The sequence below is a fragment of the Lineus longissimus genome, chromosome 2, assembly GCF_910592395.1.
Source record: "Lineus longissimus chromosome 2, tnLinLong1.2, whole genome shotgun sequence".
NCBI classification, from domain to species: domain Eukaryota; kingdom Metazoa; phylum Nemertea; class Pilidiophora; order Heteronemertea; family Lineidae; genus Lineus; species Lineus longissimus.
Genome location: NC_088309.1, coordinates 13,768,731 through 13,785,475, shown reverse-complemented (window position 1 = coordinate 13,785,475; position 16,745 = coordinate 13,768,731). Strand labels below are relative to the sequence as shown.

General features: G+C 41.7%; 1 protein-coding gene across 2 annotated transcripts in view; it reads right to left on the bottom strand.

Annotated features, from left to right (window-relative positions):
- Positions 1 to 16,745, bottom strand: part of LOC135482658 (eukaryotic translation initiation factor 4E transporter-like) — a 270,349-nt gene that overhangs the window by 82,278 nt on the left and 171,326 nt on the right. For both annotated transcript variants that reach the window (XM_064762908.1, XM_064762909.1), the window contains exon 14: positions 4,100 to 4,227. In XM_064762908.1, coding sequence (XP_064618978.1) covers positions 4,100 to 4,227 — 128 coding nt within the window. The remainder of the gene's footprint in view (positions 1 to 4,099; positions 4,228 to 16,745) is intronic.

Here is a 16,745-nt window from a genome sequence, read left to right as displayed (position 1 = left end):
TGAATGGAATAACAAGTGTGTGTGTTGTCACATGATGTCAGTTTCATCCAAACACATGTAATCATCATAATCTTCAGTTATGAAGTTCCAATGACCAAATAGGGAGATAAGATGAAAGGCTTAGGTATTGGCCCTTTGTCTAATTGTGTAACTATGAAAATAAGAACGGATTCCATTCTAAATATTGAAATACATGTAGTGCATAAGAAATGTGTGGTCACTGAACTAGAGATGGGGAAAGTTAGAGATGACGTTGAGCTTACCCAAGCTCAAAAACAGCAAATCCTGGCCTTGCGTCACTTAGGGATTTCATATAGAAATATTGCTGATCAGGTTGGTTGCAGTAGAAGTGCTGTGGAAAATTGGATCCTCCGTCATTTGGAAGAGGGACACACTGATGTCAGGCCTAGGATTGGGCGTCCAAGGGTTACAAACCGGACACAGGATCGTTGCATAGTTCAGGAAGCACGCCGTGAGCCATTCCTTCTACCAAAACATCACCAAGTCGATGTGCAGGAACACCGAGAACCTGTCAGTCGAGCAACGATAAAGCGCTGTCTAAGAGATGCTGGATTATTTGGGGGAATCGCTGCCAAAAAAGATGTTTTAACAGAAGGTCACAAGCAACAGCGCCTAGACTTTGCCCACACACATCAGCGCTGGACCGTAGAGCAATGGAGAAAAGTTGGTTTTACTGACGAGAAAGTCTTCCAGATCGGAGAATGTGGTCAAGTTTGGTGTCGTCGTGTAATAGGGAGCGTTTCAATTCCCTAAATAACAAGAAATGCCAAAGAAGTGGTCGATACAGCATTAACCTTTCATGCTGGATGGATTACCGTGGCAATGGTTCTCTGCACCGGATACATGGGCGATTCAATCAACATCAGTACTGGAGGCACACCTGCCTGATATGCAACGTCATATCTCAGAGGGATTCATCTTTCAGCACGACAGATCCCCCATATATACCGCTCGCATGATCCAGGGCTACCACGCTACTCAACCCTTCGAAGTAATTGACTGGCCACCAAAAGGTTGTGACATGAACCATATCGAAAACGCCTGGGCTGCTATGGTTAGAGTATTGAATATGAAGGTGTCGCAAATACTGATGAACTTTGGACCAGGATTCAGGACACTTGGAACGCCCTCTGTCAGGATAAAGGATACTGGAATAATCTTGTGGAGTCCATGCCAACGCGTATGGAGGCAGTTATCGAAGCAAGAGGAGGCTGGACCAGATACAAACCATAAGAGGCCATGGATATTAAGAGTTCTGTGACTTTGGGAATGTAGTTTACTGCGAAGAATCTGATAAGACTTCAGATACTCTGAACATTGTGGATTACAAAATTAACTGTTGGATTTATTTCATTTCTTTAAACACCCTGTATAGCAGGAACTGAAAATTCTGGACATTTTGGGGACAAGTATTACTCCTGGATAGTCGTGTAGTTCACCAAAAAGGTCATCAAACATAACTTTGTAAGATAGATATCCCATGTCTTCCCTTTTCTTTTCAGCCCATGAGCACACAACTAGATCCTTTCATTTTCCTCAATAACGATGTTTAACCCTTTCGCTGCGGATGTACGCATTTTTGCGACCAAAAAAAATTTCCGATCTGTGCGGATGTACGCAGAACTGCGACTTGGGACAGACCTGAATCAGACGATGTTTTCAATAGCAAATTAGTACAGTAACTTGTCGCTAGGTGTCCTGCCATGTTGTTTACCGCTAGAACTTCCGATTTCTTGGTGAAAACTTCGGTGTTTTTATTCAAAGTTTAGGCGATATTTTGAGTCCAAAGTTTTGTAAACAAATTTAAATGCCTCAGTCACGTGTTCGACGAACTGCAGAATCAATAATTGATGAAATAGTGAATTCGAGGCGTTAGAAGACGAGTCTGATTAGTGATTATGATTCTGAACATAATGCCGATGTACACAGCGTGCATGGGGATTGAAAGTGTGCATGATTCAGGGTCCGAGGGGGATGATAGTGATAGCCTGGGTCAAGATGAAAAATGGTGTTTTTCTCCTCGTTGATTATTACTAATTAGCGTTATTTTGTTAATTAACATAATTTCAGGTGATTGACAAATGCATAATTTGAAAGTCAATGCTGTCCCCAACAACCTTTTCCAATAGTCCAAAGCTCTATCTCTTCTCCTTCAGGCTGTATATTGGCCTCAAAGTTACCTATGTTAAAATTGGTTTTTACAGTATTTTGGGGGCAGCAAGGAATCAATATTGAAATAATTTTGAGCGGCGCAGCGAAAGGGTTAAGAGGTTAATCCAGAAATTGCCTAACAATAGCTTTCATTTGAAGGCCTATGCTTCTTTCACTATGTTGACCCCGAAGTCAATAAAAGCATTTCCCTTATTGAGAAGTAATTTAATAGAAATGAAGTCCTCAGTGTAAGACACGACTCATTTATGTAACAAGCACCTACTTCCTGGCATTACTCGATTATGTCAACTATTAGTGTCATTCATGGCCTAACGCTCATGAACACTGAGGGACCATTTCATCAGGGTTTGGACACCATTGAAAACTGGTGGAAATTCCAAGTGGAAAAGTGAAGAAAAAAGGCCTTTCCATTGGTAATGGCTGTAACTGACCATACTGGAATGTCTATTAGACAGGGTGGATAGTTAGTGGCGGAAAAAAAACAGAGAAAAGTCTGTTAATAAAAAAGTTGAAAAAATATGCCCTTGGAAATTGCATTGCAGCATCATTATGTCATCACACCGGTCAGCAAAATTATTCTCATCTTGTACCTAAAAAGTTTCTCCACTTATTGATAGTTGTCCAGCAATTTTTGGCCCGGTGGTTTTCGAGAAAATTGAGAAAAAACTGGTGTCCATAAACTTTTGAACATGATTGTACCTATGATACAAAATTGGTGCCAATCGGGCAAGTAATTAAGGAATAATAGCATTTTGAAGAATTTTGAAGAATTTTGGATTTGGCCCCCTCCCTGGAGGCCAAATGACAAATCAGATCGGATCAAACTTCGGAACCTGAGATCACCTGACCAAGGGGTACATGTGTACTTAATGTGTGATCAATAGTCATTGCGTTTAAGAAACGGTCCATAGTTACGGCCTGACGGCCAATTTACGCCATTTGACCTCTATGACCTTGAAAAGTAGGTCAAATTAAAAACCTGTGTGACACATACTGTATAGTGGTTAGATGTAACCATGATATCAAATTGGTGGCAATCGGGCAAGAAGTTAAGGAATAATCGCATTTTTAAGGTTTTTGGATTTTGCCCAATGGTGGTCAAGTTGTGAATCATATTGGACCGAACTTCGGTCCCTGAGATCACCTGACTAAGGGGTACATATGTACCAAATTTGGGATCAATAGTCAATGCGGTTAAGAAACGTGCCAAAGTTACATCCTAACGGCCAATTTACGCGATTTGACCTGTGACCTTGAAAAGTAGGTCAAATCAAAAAGCCACATGATATGTGATGTATCCTTGCTAGGAGTACCTACCATAAAATGTTTATTGAAAACGGATCATTAATACGAGACATATCACACTTTTTATGTTTTCAGTTTTTGCCCCCTGGTGGCCAAGTCATGAACCAGACCGAACTGAAATTCAGTGTCAGAGTACCTCTGACCTAGGGGATCATGTGTACAAAGTTTCAAGGTCATAGCACTAGGGGTTAAGAAACGTACCACAGGACACGACGGACGACGACGACGGACATGGGGCTGTTGTATAGACTACCCTAACAGCGAGCCAAAAATTTAAGTTTCAACCCAAAGTTAACTGTGTTTTTTTCAATGAGACACAAAAACGCTACACTTGCCAATATATCAAACTGCTGATTGAGCAATAGAGATGGTTAATGGCATCACGCTAATTTGTTACCAATGTGTGTAGAGCAATGGTTTATGAGTGAGTAAGAGCCGATCAAGTTCATTTGGAATTATAGATTGCATATATATGCAAGCTGGGTTTTTTTAGTCAATGTATTGACGCCCGTTGTCTGGAAGCTTAGCAATGTCACTATATTGAGGGTCAAGATGAGTAGACAGGTGCACAAAACAAATTGCTGAACATGAGATAACTTACGGAGTTAACCTGCAGTGTATTGACGGAGAGATTCTGTTGAGCAACAGGCGTCTTAGACGGAGAAGCCTGACCAGAGGGATGAATTGGAGAAGGTGCATTCAGATGCATTGGAGGCTGTTGGCCAAACACTGAAAGTGAAAGTGATTCAGGTTGAAAATCATTCAAATTTTGAACAGACTGCAAAATTGATTGATGATGAAATTGAAAACCACTTTTCAATGTTTTATACTGGCACAGCACATGCAATATTAAAGGATATTCTGTCACAAAGCAATGTGAAGGAAGGAATGTACCCAGTTCTAGGAATGTTATCAATTGGTGTTATGCTAATACCGTACCACCGAAATTTTCTACGCCAGACATCAGGTGGTGATTTTCGGCTACGTCACGTTTTTTCTGTGCCCAGTTATGCTACCAGGGACCTTCAATTCTTGAAATGTACACAATGTATTACAAGACTAAGACATAGGAGTTTTTGTAGCAAATCATGTACTTAATGTATCATTTATTCATCTGTAAAAATGTCATGCCTGTCTCCAGAAGAAAGAGTTTCAATCCACTGTGAAGAAATTATGTATGAAAAACTGGACAGAAAAATTTCAGCCCATAACTGAATGTCGAAAAGTCAAAAGCTTGTGGGTGGTAGCCGACGGACACCATCCGGCCAGACAATGTAGTTGTAGCCTTAGTTTGTTTGATACAATACATCTTAAGTAATGCTAAATTGTGACACTACTCGATTGATAAGATAAAATAATTACTAAACAAGATAGTGCACTTTTTGCCTTTATCAGTTTTGGCTCCCTGGTGCCTAAGTCGAGAATCATATTGGACCAAAATTCGGTGTCCGAGGTTATCTGACCTAGCGGATCATGTGTACCAAGTTTCAAGTTCATAGCATTAGGGGTTAAGAAACGTGTTAAGAAACATAGTTACACTCAAACAGCCAATTCATGTCATTTGTGACCTTGAAAATAAAGTTAAATCAAAAACCCGATATGTGATCTATCCTCGCTCGGAGTACCTACCATAAAAATATCATCAAAAACAGGTCACTAATAAGTGAGAAAATGGCACTGTTACCTTTTTTAGTTTTGGCCCCCTGGTGGCCAAGTCAAGAATCCGATTAGACCTAAATCAAGTGTCCGAGGTCACCTGACCTGAGGGGTTCTGTGTACAAAGTTTCAAGTTCATAGCATAAGTAGTTAAAGGGAAGCTATGGGAATGATTCCTCATTCGACCAACAATTACAACCTTAACATCTACGTAAACTGCGTATTCTTAAAAACAACTGTGGCTCTTGGTTTTATAAATAAACAAACATTAATGAGTGAAATGGATGATTTTAATTGCTTATTTTTGAATCAAGTATGCCGCCATCTTGGTGGATTTTAATCTGGTCTCTCCTCTAAACGGAGAGCCAATGACGTCATGGATGCAGCCATTGTGACAATCAGCTGTTCGAACAATGGCAAATGCTTGGAATGACAGATGACAGTTCTTCGATTTCTTCGGTTCTTCATCGACGTCCGGCGATGAATCCTTTGATTACAACCGTGCATCAGCAGAAGAACGAGCAGGTCTAGTTCCTATGCGTTTGAGCCAAGGTACCAGGGCAGAAAAAGGTCTGGAAACTTAGTGGAAACGCGTAGTACTCGCCTTGATGAAAAAAACCCACTGCATCCATGACGTCATTTGCCAAGGAGATTTGAACAAACATGGCTGCCCCCGCAAACTGCTTATTAAATGCAATTTTCTGCACTATCCAGGAATATTCATCATATCCTTGGTGTAGAGTATTTGTTTGTCATGTAACTTGGTATGTATTTGTTAAAAAAATATTTGATTTTGCTGCATCAATTTTTCCCATAGCTTCCCTTTAAGAAACGTGCCACTGTTTTTGAAAAAGAATACAGACAACAACGACAACAGTCGATCAACACAGCAGTATTGTATAGACTCCTGTACAGTGAGCCAAAAAGTGACTGCTGTGCAACCATCTGGTGTCCTCAAAGGCTAAAAATTTATTCTTGCCTAAGAATTTAGCGGGCTATGCGAAACACCTCTTATTTTAGGCATTTTGTGACAGATTTCTTTTCAAGGCCAATGTCAATCATTCACATATCTTTACTTAGCATTCAACAGTACTTGGTTCGTCTATACCTAGTTTATTAACAGTGTAGAGCGAGCAGTGTTATGTAAGTTGGTGTATCGCGATGCGCATACTATCAATTTTCAATTGACAGGACACGTATATAGACAGGCATCACAACATACTGCAAGGTAAATGTACATACCCAGCACCTAAATCTTAGCAATTAAATTACTATTTAAATTAGTTATTTATTGATAATAAATTGGTCAGAAAAATCTTAGCAATTAATTTCTAAGTAATTTATTGGTCCGATAAATCTTAGTAATTTGAAAAATTGGTAATTTCTTTGTAAGATAAAAAATTAGAACAAAAAATTAGTAATTTTTTTCTGAGTAATAAATTACCAATTCATATCTTAGTAAGATTATTCTTATAAGATTTTAATTGCTAATTTATTGGCAAAATAATCTTACTAAGATATATCTTACTAATTATTATCTTAATTGAAAATTACTAAAAAAAATTTCAAAGCTAATAATTTCTGATATACAACACTTTTATGTCATAGTTACATACACTTATAAACTATCGCTCTGCGGACTGGCGAGCACAGTTGCATCCAAGTATAGTGTTTTTTTTGGATAATTGCACATCACAGTTGATGGAGTAATTAGCATGGAGTAATTAGCTTTTAAGACAAGCTTACTCTTTCCCACCAACTACTGAATTCATACTGTGTGTTACTACCTAACTCTTTCAGCCCTATGACCGTGTATATATCATGCGCTGTCAGTGGACCTGCGCCATCGAGTGATAGCGCTGTGCTTTCTATGGATAGGTAATTAGCGCAGGCATTGATAGATAGCGCAAGCATCTATCGATGGCGCTGCGCAAATGATGAACGGTCCTCCTGATGAGTATTGACATTGCATGAGTATTTTGGCCCCAACTTTACCCGCTACGGATAATGAGACAAGACGGAACTGCATGGCATGCTTCCTATTCTACATTGTATGTGAGGTCTTTCCAGTCAAGATTCTGATTGTGTGCACGTGGCAACTCTTATGAAATGAATATAAATTGCTGCATTTTAAAAAATCTAAAAAAAGTAATTTCAAGAATAAAGAAGATAACTGCAAGTTGCAAGGTCCTTTTTAGAATCTTTTAGCGCTCCTTTGATTAAAGTGATAGCTTCTCATTCACATAATGAATGCTGTGTTCAGTGATCAGCGGCACTCCTTTGATTAAAGTGATATCTTCTCACTCACATAATGAATGCTGTGTTCAGTGATCAGCGGCGCTCCTTTGATTAAAGTGATATCTTCTCACTCACATAATGAATGCTGTATTCAGTAATCAGCGGCGCTCCTTTGATTAAAGTGATATCTTCTCATTCACATAATGAAAAGGTAATTAGCGGTAGGCCTTTGATTAATGTGATACTTACTCACTTTACTCACTTGGCCTTATAAAAGCCGACATTTTCACTTCAATGCCATAACATGATTGATGCGAGAACAACATACATGCAAAATGGAAAGCGAACAGTTCAAGAAGAAAAGGCAAGAGATTGTAGATGTCCAGGCAGTGTCAAAGAAGAGCCCAGTCCTGACCGAAGAGAAGTATGATGTAATCCTGCACCATCTCCTCGATGTCAACATGAAAGTGGATGCCCACTTCAGACACTGGGTGAAGAAAAGGTAATTTCAAGTGATGGATCTTCCTGGCCTTGGGATGAAACAGGTTTTGGTGGTGCCCTCAAATGAAGACAAGACACGAGTAGACTGCGCGTCCAGGTTCCTGAGAGTTGTTCTTGCTGGTCAGGTGTATGAAGTCGTCAATGGAATCCACGACGAAGAACTGAAACATAGCGGATACAAAAAAGTAATGGAGCACGTTCAGAGGCATTACTTTGGAATAACGAGAGGCTTCATCCTAGAGTATTGTAAACGTTGTCCGGTGTGCCAGCTGAGCCAGCCACAGATTACAAGATCGTCACTCCGTCCCATTTTCCATAAAGACTTCCTCGATAGAATACAAGTTGACCTAATCAACATGAGACATTCGCCAGATGGTGAATACAACTAAATTGGCCATTTTGAAGACCATTTCTCAAAATTCCATGTCCTTTTTCCCCTCTTGAGAAAGACTGCGGCAGAGGTGTTGACGATGATGAAAGATCAAGTTTTAGCATACATCGGGCCTCCCAAGATATTTCACTCTGATAATGGCAGAGAATTTGTTAATCAACTAATCCAGGCGATTTTCAAACGATAGGGAGGAGACACAACCTTCGTCAATGGAAAACCAAGGCATACCCAGTCACAGGGTCTCATCGAGAGAGGTAACAGAATCGTTGAAAAGAAGATTGCCGCTATGAAACAAGACGAAAATGTTAGAGAAGATGAGACTGACTAACCGTGGGCATCCTGGCTACCCCGAATAATGTTTTCCATGAACAGTGAGAGACAAGAGACGATTAAAGATTTGCCCTATCATGTGGTTTTTGGAAGAAGTGTCCCTGTTGCAGTATTCCCTGGTGCAAAAGTACATTGTATTGATGAAGAGAGCATTGAAAGTAAATATTCAAGAAGTAAATTCACATTACGCGGTAATTCATATTGCTCCAGGCTGACTAGGCTAAAAATCTCAAATATCATTTCTTCTCGTTTCAGATGATGTAGAACTGCCAGTGTCAACGAAGAGACCCCACCAGACAGTCTGGTTGTACAACCCGAGGAAAGGATAGTGTCCAAAGAGCTTCCTGTTCCAGCGCCACGTCTGTTCCGTCCAGTTACAAAGACACGTTTGAATAAGACAGAGTTGCCAGTGCCAAGTCCACCTTCTGATGCCATCGACAATACGCCTTTTGAACTAGCCACTCTATCACCTTATGTCGCCAACCCTTCAGTGCCAACAAGTCCATCGTCCGATGCCACAGATACACCAGCCACTCCATCATCCCTTGATGCCAATGAATATGAACTTACAGATCTGCCTACCCAACCCGTTGAACATGTCACGCGTCATGCACCTATCCGAAAACGAGCTCTAGACAAGACTTACGAAGCTGCAGTGAAGATAGGAATACCATGCAACACCCACTGTCATCCACTGTCTACCTGTTCAAATCAGAGAGAACAGTTAGCGACCGCCACAAAGAACGAAGACAGACCGCTCCTACCCACGAAAGAATGCGACGAAATCAACACTGCCAAGACGTGGTTGAACGACCGCCATATGACTGCAAGCACACCTTTGAAAAAGACATTTCAAACAGTATCAGGGTTGCAAGACACGCTACTAGAGCAGAGCATGAGCTTCGATATACCAACTGGAGATTTCGTACGGTTCCTGAACATCGGGAACAGCCACTGTGTAACAATCACCAACATAGGACAACCAGATGATACCATTAACATATACGTCTCTTTACTTAAGAAGCCTTCCCCTGCAACCGTAAAACTCATCGCCCGCTACTGCCACCGCCCCGAGAAATACCTGACAACGAATGTCATGAACGTGGATCGCCAAATGAATTCTCATGATTGTGGACTCTACGCCATACCTTCACAACTTCAATTCTGTTCGGGGAGAATCCAACTGAGTTGAAATATGATAAAAAGTCGCTTAGGAAACATTTCGGACAATGTGTCAATGCCGGTGTGATTTCACCTTTCTCATAGGTCAACCAAAGGTCAACCGGCTATTGCCGAAAAAACAATAAAATAGAACATGGTGCTCAGTTATAATCTTCAATTGATTTGTATTTCAACGGATAACTTACAACAAGAATACAGCGAACACCTGCTCAAAGCGTAAGAGAAACACCTACATGAAAAATAGCCAGGACTTTAGGCCGGACTTGAATTGCATCAGATCAGTGATTGATCTGATGCGGGCTGGGAGTTGGTTCCAGAGTTTGGGGCCTGCAACAGAGAAGCTTCTGTCACCATACCCAGATTTTGTTTGAAGGACAATGAAAAGCCCTAAGCAGGACAACCTGGTAGGACGCACTCTGGAGTGGTTCGGGAGGCAGCAAGACAGGTATTCAGGAGCGGAACCACATCTGGCCTTGAAACACAAGAACAGGACTTTGAAGATGATCCTACTCTTGACAAGGAGCCAGTGGAGTAACCGTAATACCGGAGTAATGTGGTCCCGCTTTTTAATCCCGCACACCAGTCTTGCCGCAGAATTCTGAATCCTCTAAAATGGTGCGATGACGTTGTTTGGAAGTCCATACAGTAGTCCATTGTTCATGTCAAGTTTTGAAATCACAAGGGCGTGAACCAGACGTTCTGTGCTTGAACGATCAAGGAACCTCCAAATTCAACCAATTTTGTATGAATTGAAATTGGCGACTCTGCATACTGATCCTATGTGTGCACGCATGCTCATATGATTGTCAAAGTAGACTCCGAGATCTTTTACCGAGTCCGAGCTGGAAATGCCAACACCATCAACAGTGATTTGATTTACAGAGCCTGTTCTACGAGATGAAGTAATGTCCACAAAGTCGGTCTTTGGGGCATTCAAAGAGAGCTTGCTGAAGTGGAGCCATATTTTTATATCAGTTATGCACTCCTCAGTGATTGCAACTGTCTTAGGGCCGCTTATGGGATGCGCAGCTGGAAAGGAGTGCACAAGCTGATTATCATCGGCGTACAGTTGGAAGGGTACTTCATGGAACATCATCACATCACTTAAAGGAATGGTATAGATGGTGAAAAGAACCGGCCCAAGGACTGACCCCTGGGGTACTCCATACTTACTCAAAGCTCCTTGATTTGCCACCTCCGACAGACACTTCGAACTCACGCCCTTCGAGATACGAAGAAAACCACTGCAGCACTTGGCCCTGCAGACCAAGGCACTCCTGTAGCCTAGCCAGCAGAATGCCATGGTCTACAGTGTCAAATGCAGCAGAGAGATCCAATAGCACAAGCAATGCTTCATTACCCTTATCTAAGGCTACCAAGATGTCATTTGATATTTTCATGAGCACTGTCTCAGTGCTGTAATTCTTTCTATACCCAGATTGGTTAGGGTCGTACAGCCCATTAGCTGACATGTGGGCTTGAATACGAGTGTTAACGATTCTTTCAACCAGTTTTGATAGAAAAGAAAGGTTAGACACCGGGCGATAGTTGGCATGAACATTTTTGTCCAAAGAGGGCTTCTTCAGCAAGGGCCTAACAATGGCACGTTTCAGGGAGGATGGTACATGAGCACAGGACATAGACAGGTTGATGATCTTAACCAAAGCTGGCAAGAGAGACGGAAGGCACTTCTTCAAGAGCCAGGTTGGCAGAGGGTGAAGTTCACAACTCTTGGCCGGCAGGGACAACACCAATTTCTTAACCCTCTTCTCAGAAGTTGGTTCGAAACTGTTAAGAAACGGAGTGTCCGATCTGTCAACGGCCGGGACACCCAGGCTCGAGACAGATCGGTTCCGGTCGAGCGACTCACGAATTCTGCCAACCTTTTCATTGAAAAAGCACCCAAACTCATCCGCCAGTTTTTTAGCATCATTGTGCTCAGGAAGGTGGGGGATCTCCCTTTTCCAAGCAATTCATTTACTATCTTAAATAGGTCTTTGTCAGTGCCTTCAACAATCCTGGATTTGTTGTAAGTTAGTTTTGATTCATCAATCATCCGTGACACAAGTAGAGTCTGATCTCTTAGTAGCTGTCTGTAGATTTCGTTGGGATTCTTTCTCAACCTGCGTTCAGCATGTCGCTGCCTACACCGCTCAGCCTTAATGTCCTCAGTCAACCACGGGCATTTGGGCCTTACACTGATTGACCGAGTCTTAATTGGGGCATGCTGATCAAGGATTTCTGAGACACAGCTATTGTACTGTTCAATAAGCTCATCTAAGTCATCAGCAGGAGTTGAAAGACCACCATTGCTAAGGTCATGGCAAAATGAATCAATGTCGATGTTCCTTAGCTTACGAAATGTCACAGTCTTCGCTTCAGGTCGCGGTTTTTGTGATTTGACAGAACCATGGACCGCAAAGTGATCGGATCGAAGTGAAAGATCAACAGAGATCGCTTTCACTAGATCAACACCTTTTCTTGTCACTACTAGATCCAAGATGTGACCTTTCACGTGAGTAGGTTCCCTTACATGCTGTTGTAAACCAAAAGTGTCAAAGAGCTGAAGGAGATCAGCAACATGCACATTCTCAGGTTTGCCATGTGAACATCAAAATCACCAGCGATGTATAGATATTGCGATGCTGGGAGAGATTCAAGGAGAGAAGAGAATTCCTCTAGGAACTCTGTGACATTACCAGGGAATGAATCGGGCCTGTAGATCAGGAGTATTCTCATTGACCCACAACCGGATGTCACTGTCACATCTTGGTATTCGAAGTAACGGAACTTCCTCAGCTTGTGTTGCTGAAAGGTCAGTCCTCCCCTCAGGATCACACCAACACCCCCACCACGCTTGTGGGTCCTTGTCACATGAAAGAAGTTGTAGCTTGCCAGTTCACCGGTCAAGTTGGCAATAGCTATGTTGTCAGCGTCATTTCCACATAACCAGGTTTCTGTGACCATAAAAATGTCAGTGTCATTTGCCAATACAGACTCGCACACCTGAGTTGTCTTTTCTGCACGTGACCTCGCATTCCAGTGAGTCCATTTCATGATCTTAGTCAAATGCTTACAAGCATTGACATGCTTTCCTACACGTTTATGACGTCTGGTTTGTCTGGTCCGCTTAGTCCGCCGTTGGAGTAGACATTGTCTCAGGAGATTATAGTCTCTCAGCTTAGACCAGCAGGGAATCGAAACTGACACCACAGAACCGGGTTGCCTTAGCGAATATAATTCCTCCTTTGTATACATTTTCACAGGCCTTAGTGTACCAACACATACACTGTATGGACTGTGTATGGCTGACCAATATGGCGTAGTCCAGAGACTGGTATCCACCAGAAGTAATGGCAACACAAGTAGTGAGGCCCACATCTCAGAACAAGTTGATTCTAGATAGTCCCAACGAATTCATAATCCACTTCGCAAAGTCCTGGTAATATCCGAGCATAATATCCACTGGAAATTGATGATATTTGTAAGAGGTCCAAGGAGCTGCTGCTCAGCGCTACACATGAACTTTACAATGCCTCGCACTGTAGTACCCTGGATACACTATCAAATAAAGTCATAAACTAAACCCAATTCCCTATACTGGATTTTATAATTAATGCTTCCGTAGCATCCTCCACAGCTGGTCTCATCCCTCCCTCAAAAACCCTACAAAAACTGCCAAAAATACATCGAAAAGACAAAATCAAACACACCATGGCAAGAAAACATGTGTATTGGTCATTTTTACGGCTGCACGGTGATAACTGAAGACATTATGGGGACTCCCCATTGTGGCGGGCGATTCAAATAACATAGAGAGTTAGAAGGTGCCCATTTCAAGCTTTTTAAAAGGCTATGGGCGTACTCCGTAGGTTTCCCCATATGGGTTAATTACACTATGGATGTATGAGCTTGCCAACTGTTCAATATAGATAATTAGGTTTGTGTATAAAGCCTAGGTCTTCATGTCTTATGTAGGCCTTCTAGTAGATCGGTTTTGATGAGCCAGTAGGCCTATAACTGCTAAATCAAGAAACCTTTAGTGGAAACTGCTTAACATGCAGTTTCCATGCGGCCATTCCTTTGTGTCCAGTACCCTTTGTCTGCCACGTGAAGAAGTCTAAAATGTCCTTGGATAAAATGTCTGGAATTCTTTAAAGAGGTTGAATAGCGCCTCCAGAAGCAAGCAACAGCGCCACCCGTAGCAGAAATAAGAACTGCTTAGTGACGTCATGGTTTCCATATACGGCATCTCATTTGCATATTTTTACAACCTTATTTACTACGAGTTATAAATATGCCAGTAGCACGTAGATCATGCTGGGCGGCGATGTCAGGTGTTTCCACTATGGGTTACATAATCGGCTACAAAGAGGCCAGTGTTCTAGTAAATGAAGTTAGCAATGATAGCGAAAGAATGTTAATGTATGTTACGCAGTCAATAGCGATAGTAGTGAGTTGGAGAGAGGGGAAAATGGAAAATGGAGAGAATAGTAGTTTGGATTTCGAGTCGCCGGTGGATTCTGGGCCGGTAGAGAGCGAGGCCCCTGATCCGAACAGTACAGAAGAAATGGAGCAGCATATTATCCAAGACTTGTTTGACAGCCATGACGACTCAAGATATTTGCTGCAGTCAACCTGATGCATTTATTCGCGAGCGAATCGACGAGACGAGGCATTTTTCAAGCATCCGAATGGTACCTTACAGATCGGCAAGGGGCGCGTTACCGAAAATGTCGCAAAAATCAATAACGTGATCGTAAATACTGTCATATTTTTTCAAGATGAGAGTATGTAAATGATACGCAAACGGTAAACCAATGAAAGGCCAGTATCTATTGAACCTTACAAGTGATATGGGGGCCTTGAAACTCCTTATATTTATCAATGAAACCTTATTCCCGCCTAAGGTTTTGAACGGGCCGTGCAAAACTCCCCATTTTTTCCCGGGCACTTCTCTTTAATATCTGAGCTTATGACCTTTCATGGAATCTATCGAACCACAAACCATAATCCATCAGAGAATAGAATAGGGCCGGACTCATTTTCCAAGGGGACATTATTTACCTCTGCAATGGATTCTGTTAGTTTGCATTAGACTCTAATCAAAATAATTCATTGGCGCCCAACTTTAGTTTATAATGCATCTCGTGGTTTGTGAAGGGACAGAGATAACGTGTCATGCCGGGGAGTTGCACATTGCTGTGTTACACAGAGTGACATAACATGGTGTTTAGTCATGTTTATAAGTATAGAGTATTTCGATGACAAAGTCACAACCAGAATGCAGGGAAAAGTGCACTTAAATAATTTCTTCATGGCGCTCACCGAAATAATGCGGCACTGGACAAGTGTGCATTTGAAGACGGTATGATACTAATATATATGCTAATTGTTTACAGCATTTCATTATGGAGGCGTTCTGTCCCTTACCAATTCCTTTCCTCGGCAGACTAGCATTCTTAGATGAGACTTCTTAATTCGTAATTGTTTTGACCAGAACACCGGCAACAATCACTTTTATAAGTTATGTATAAAGCTCACCAAATGTGGCTCCGCGAGTGCGTTTCAAAACAGTACACTGTATATAATTACTTGTTGACAACATTTAATTACCGAGGTGTACTGTTCCCTTTAATGACAAACCAGTTTCAATCCCTCTCAGACTAGCATTCTTAAGAGACTTCCTAATTACACCATGGATGTATCACACCAAGGGTTCACTATAGATAAGCCTTATATGCCAATAAGTGGAAAATCAGTCAATGTTGCAGGCGTGGTATAGTGAGCCAGGGCCTATATCATGTGTTAGCCCGGGCATAGGGGGCATAGGCCTTTATTATATTGTTTATAGTACATCATTTTTGTCGGTTTTGATGAGTCGGTAGCCCTATTATTGCAAAGAAAAGCAACCTTTAGTGCCTGGGATGTCCGGGATTCTCTGATGCGCTTTAATTTCTGATATGTGAGCCACAAACCATAATCTCTCTCGGAATAGAATGGGGCCGAACACTTTTTTCAGGGGGACATTCACTACCGCTTCACCGAATTCCGCAATTTCACATTAGACTCTAATCAAAACAATATATGTATCCCAGCATTTAAGTTTATCACACTTCCCTCGGTCAGTGTTGGGACAGAGATAACATGACAAGCCTGAGAGAAGCTCAGTTTAACACAGAACAAAATAACATTGTGTTCAGTTATAAGTATAGTATTTTGATGACTAAGTCACAACCAGAATACAGGGATAAGTTCACATTAATCAGCTCTGCATGGCGTTCACCAAATGTGGTACTGAATATGTGTGCGTTTGAAGACAGGAATTATATCACTTAAGGGATCATGTCCAAAGTCCGCACGCGATATTCGCCGGAGCATTTCACCCTACAGTATTTCGCCTACAAAATCTCTCCGAAAATCGACCGGCGAATACGTGGCGATTATATGAAATCGCCGATATGTCAGATGCGAAATTTGCCCACAGTCGCGCCTATTCTTCTATTTCGCCCCAACAATTGCTCCAGGCATAATGGAGCGATTTTACGAAATTGTTGGCTCTTGCATGCTTCTCTGAGATTCTGAGATTCGGTAATGATTTTGCAACGACTTTCGCCTTGTTTTATCTGCGGAAAAGTGCAGTCACGTGATGTCAACAAATCATAACAAACAGCATCCACCACGCTTAAAAACATATTTAAAGTCATCAAAGTAAAATCTAATGGTCATATACGAAATAAGCAGGACATTTCCTGATCGTGATATTTGTGTGCTAGATTAGCGAGTTGTTGTCTAAGATGTACTGGCGTCCAGCACCCAGTCAGCGGCCATGTTGGATTGGACTTGGAGGAAATAATAGGGCTTCCCAACACAAAAGGAGCACTGTGATTTTAGACAACATCTCCCTTATCTTACACCCAAAAGTCATGAAATCTTCAGGAAATCTGTT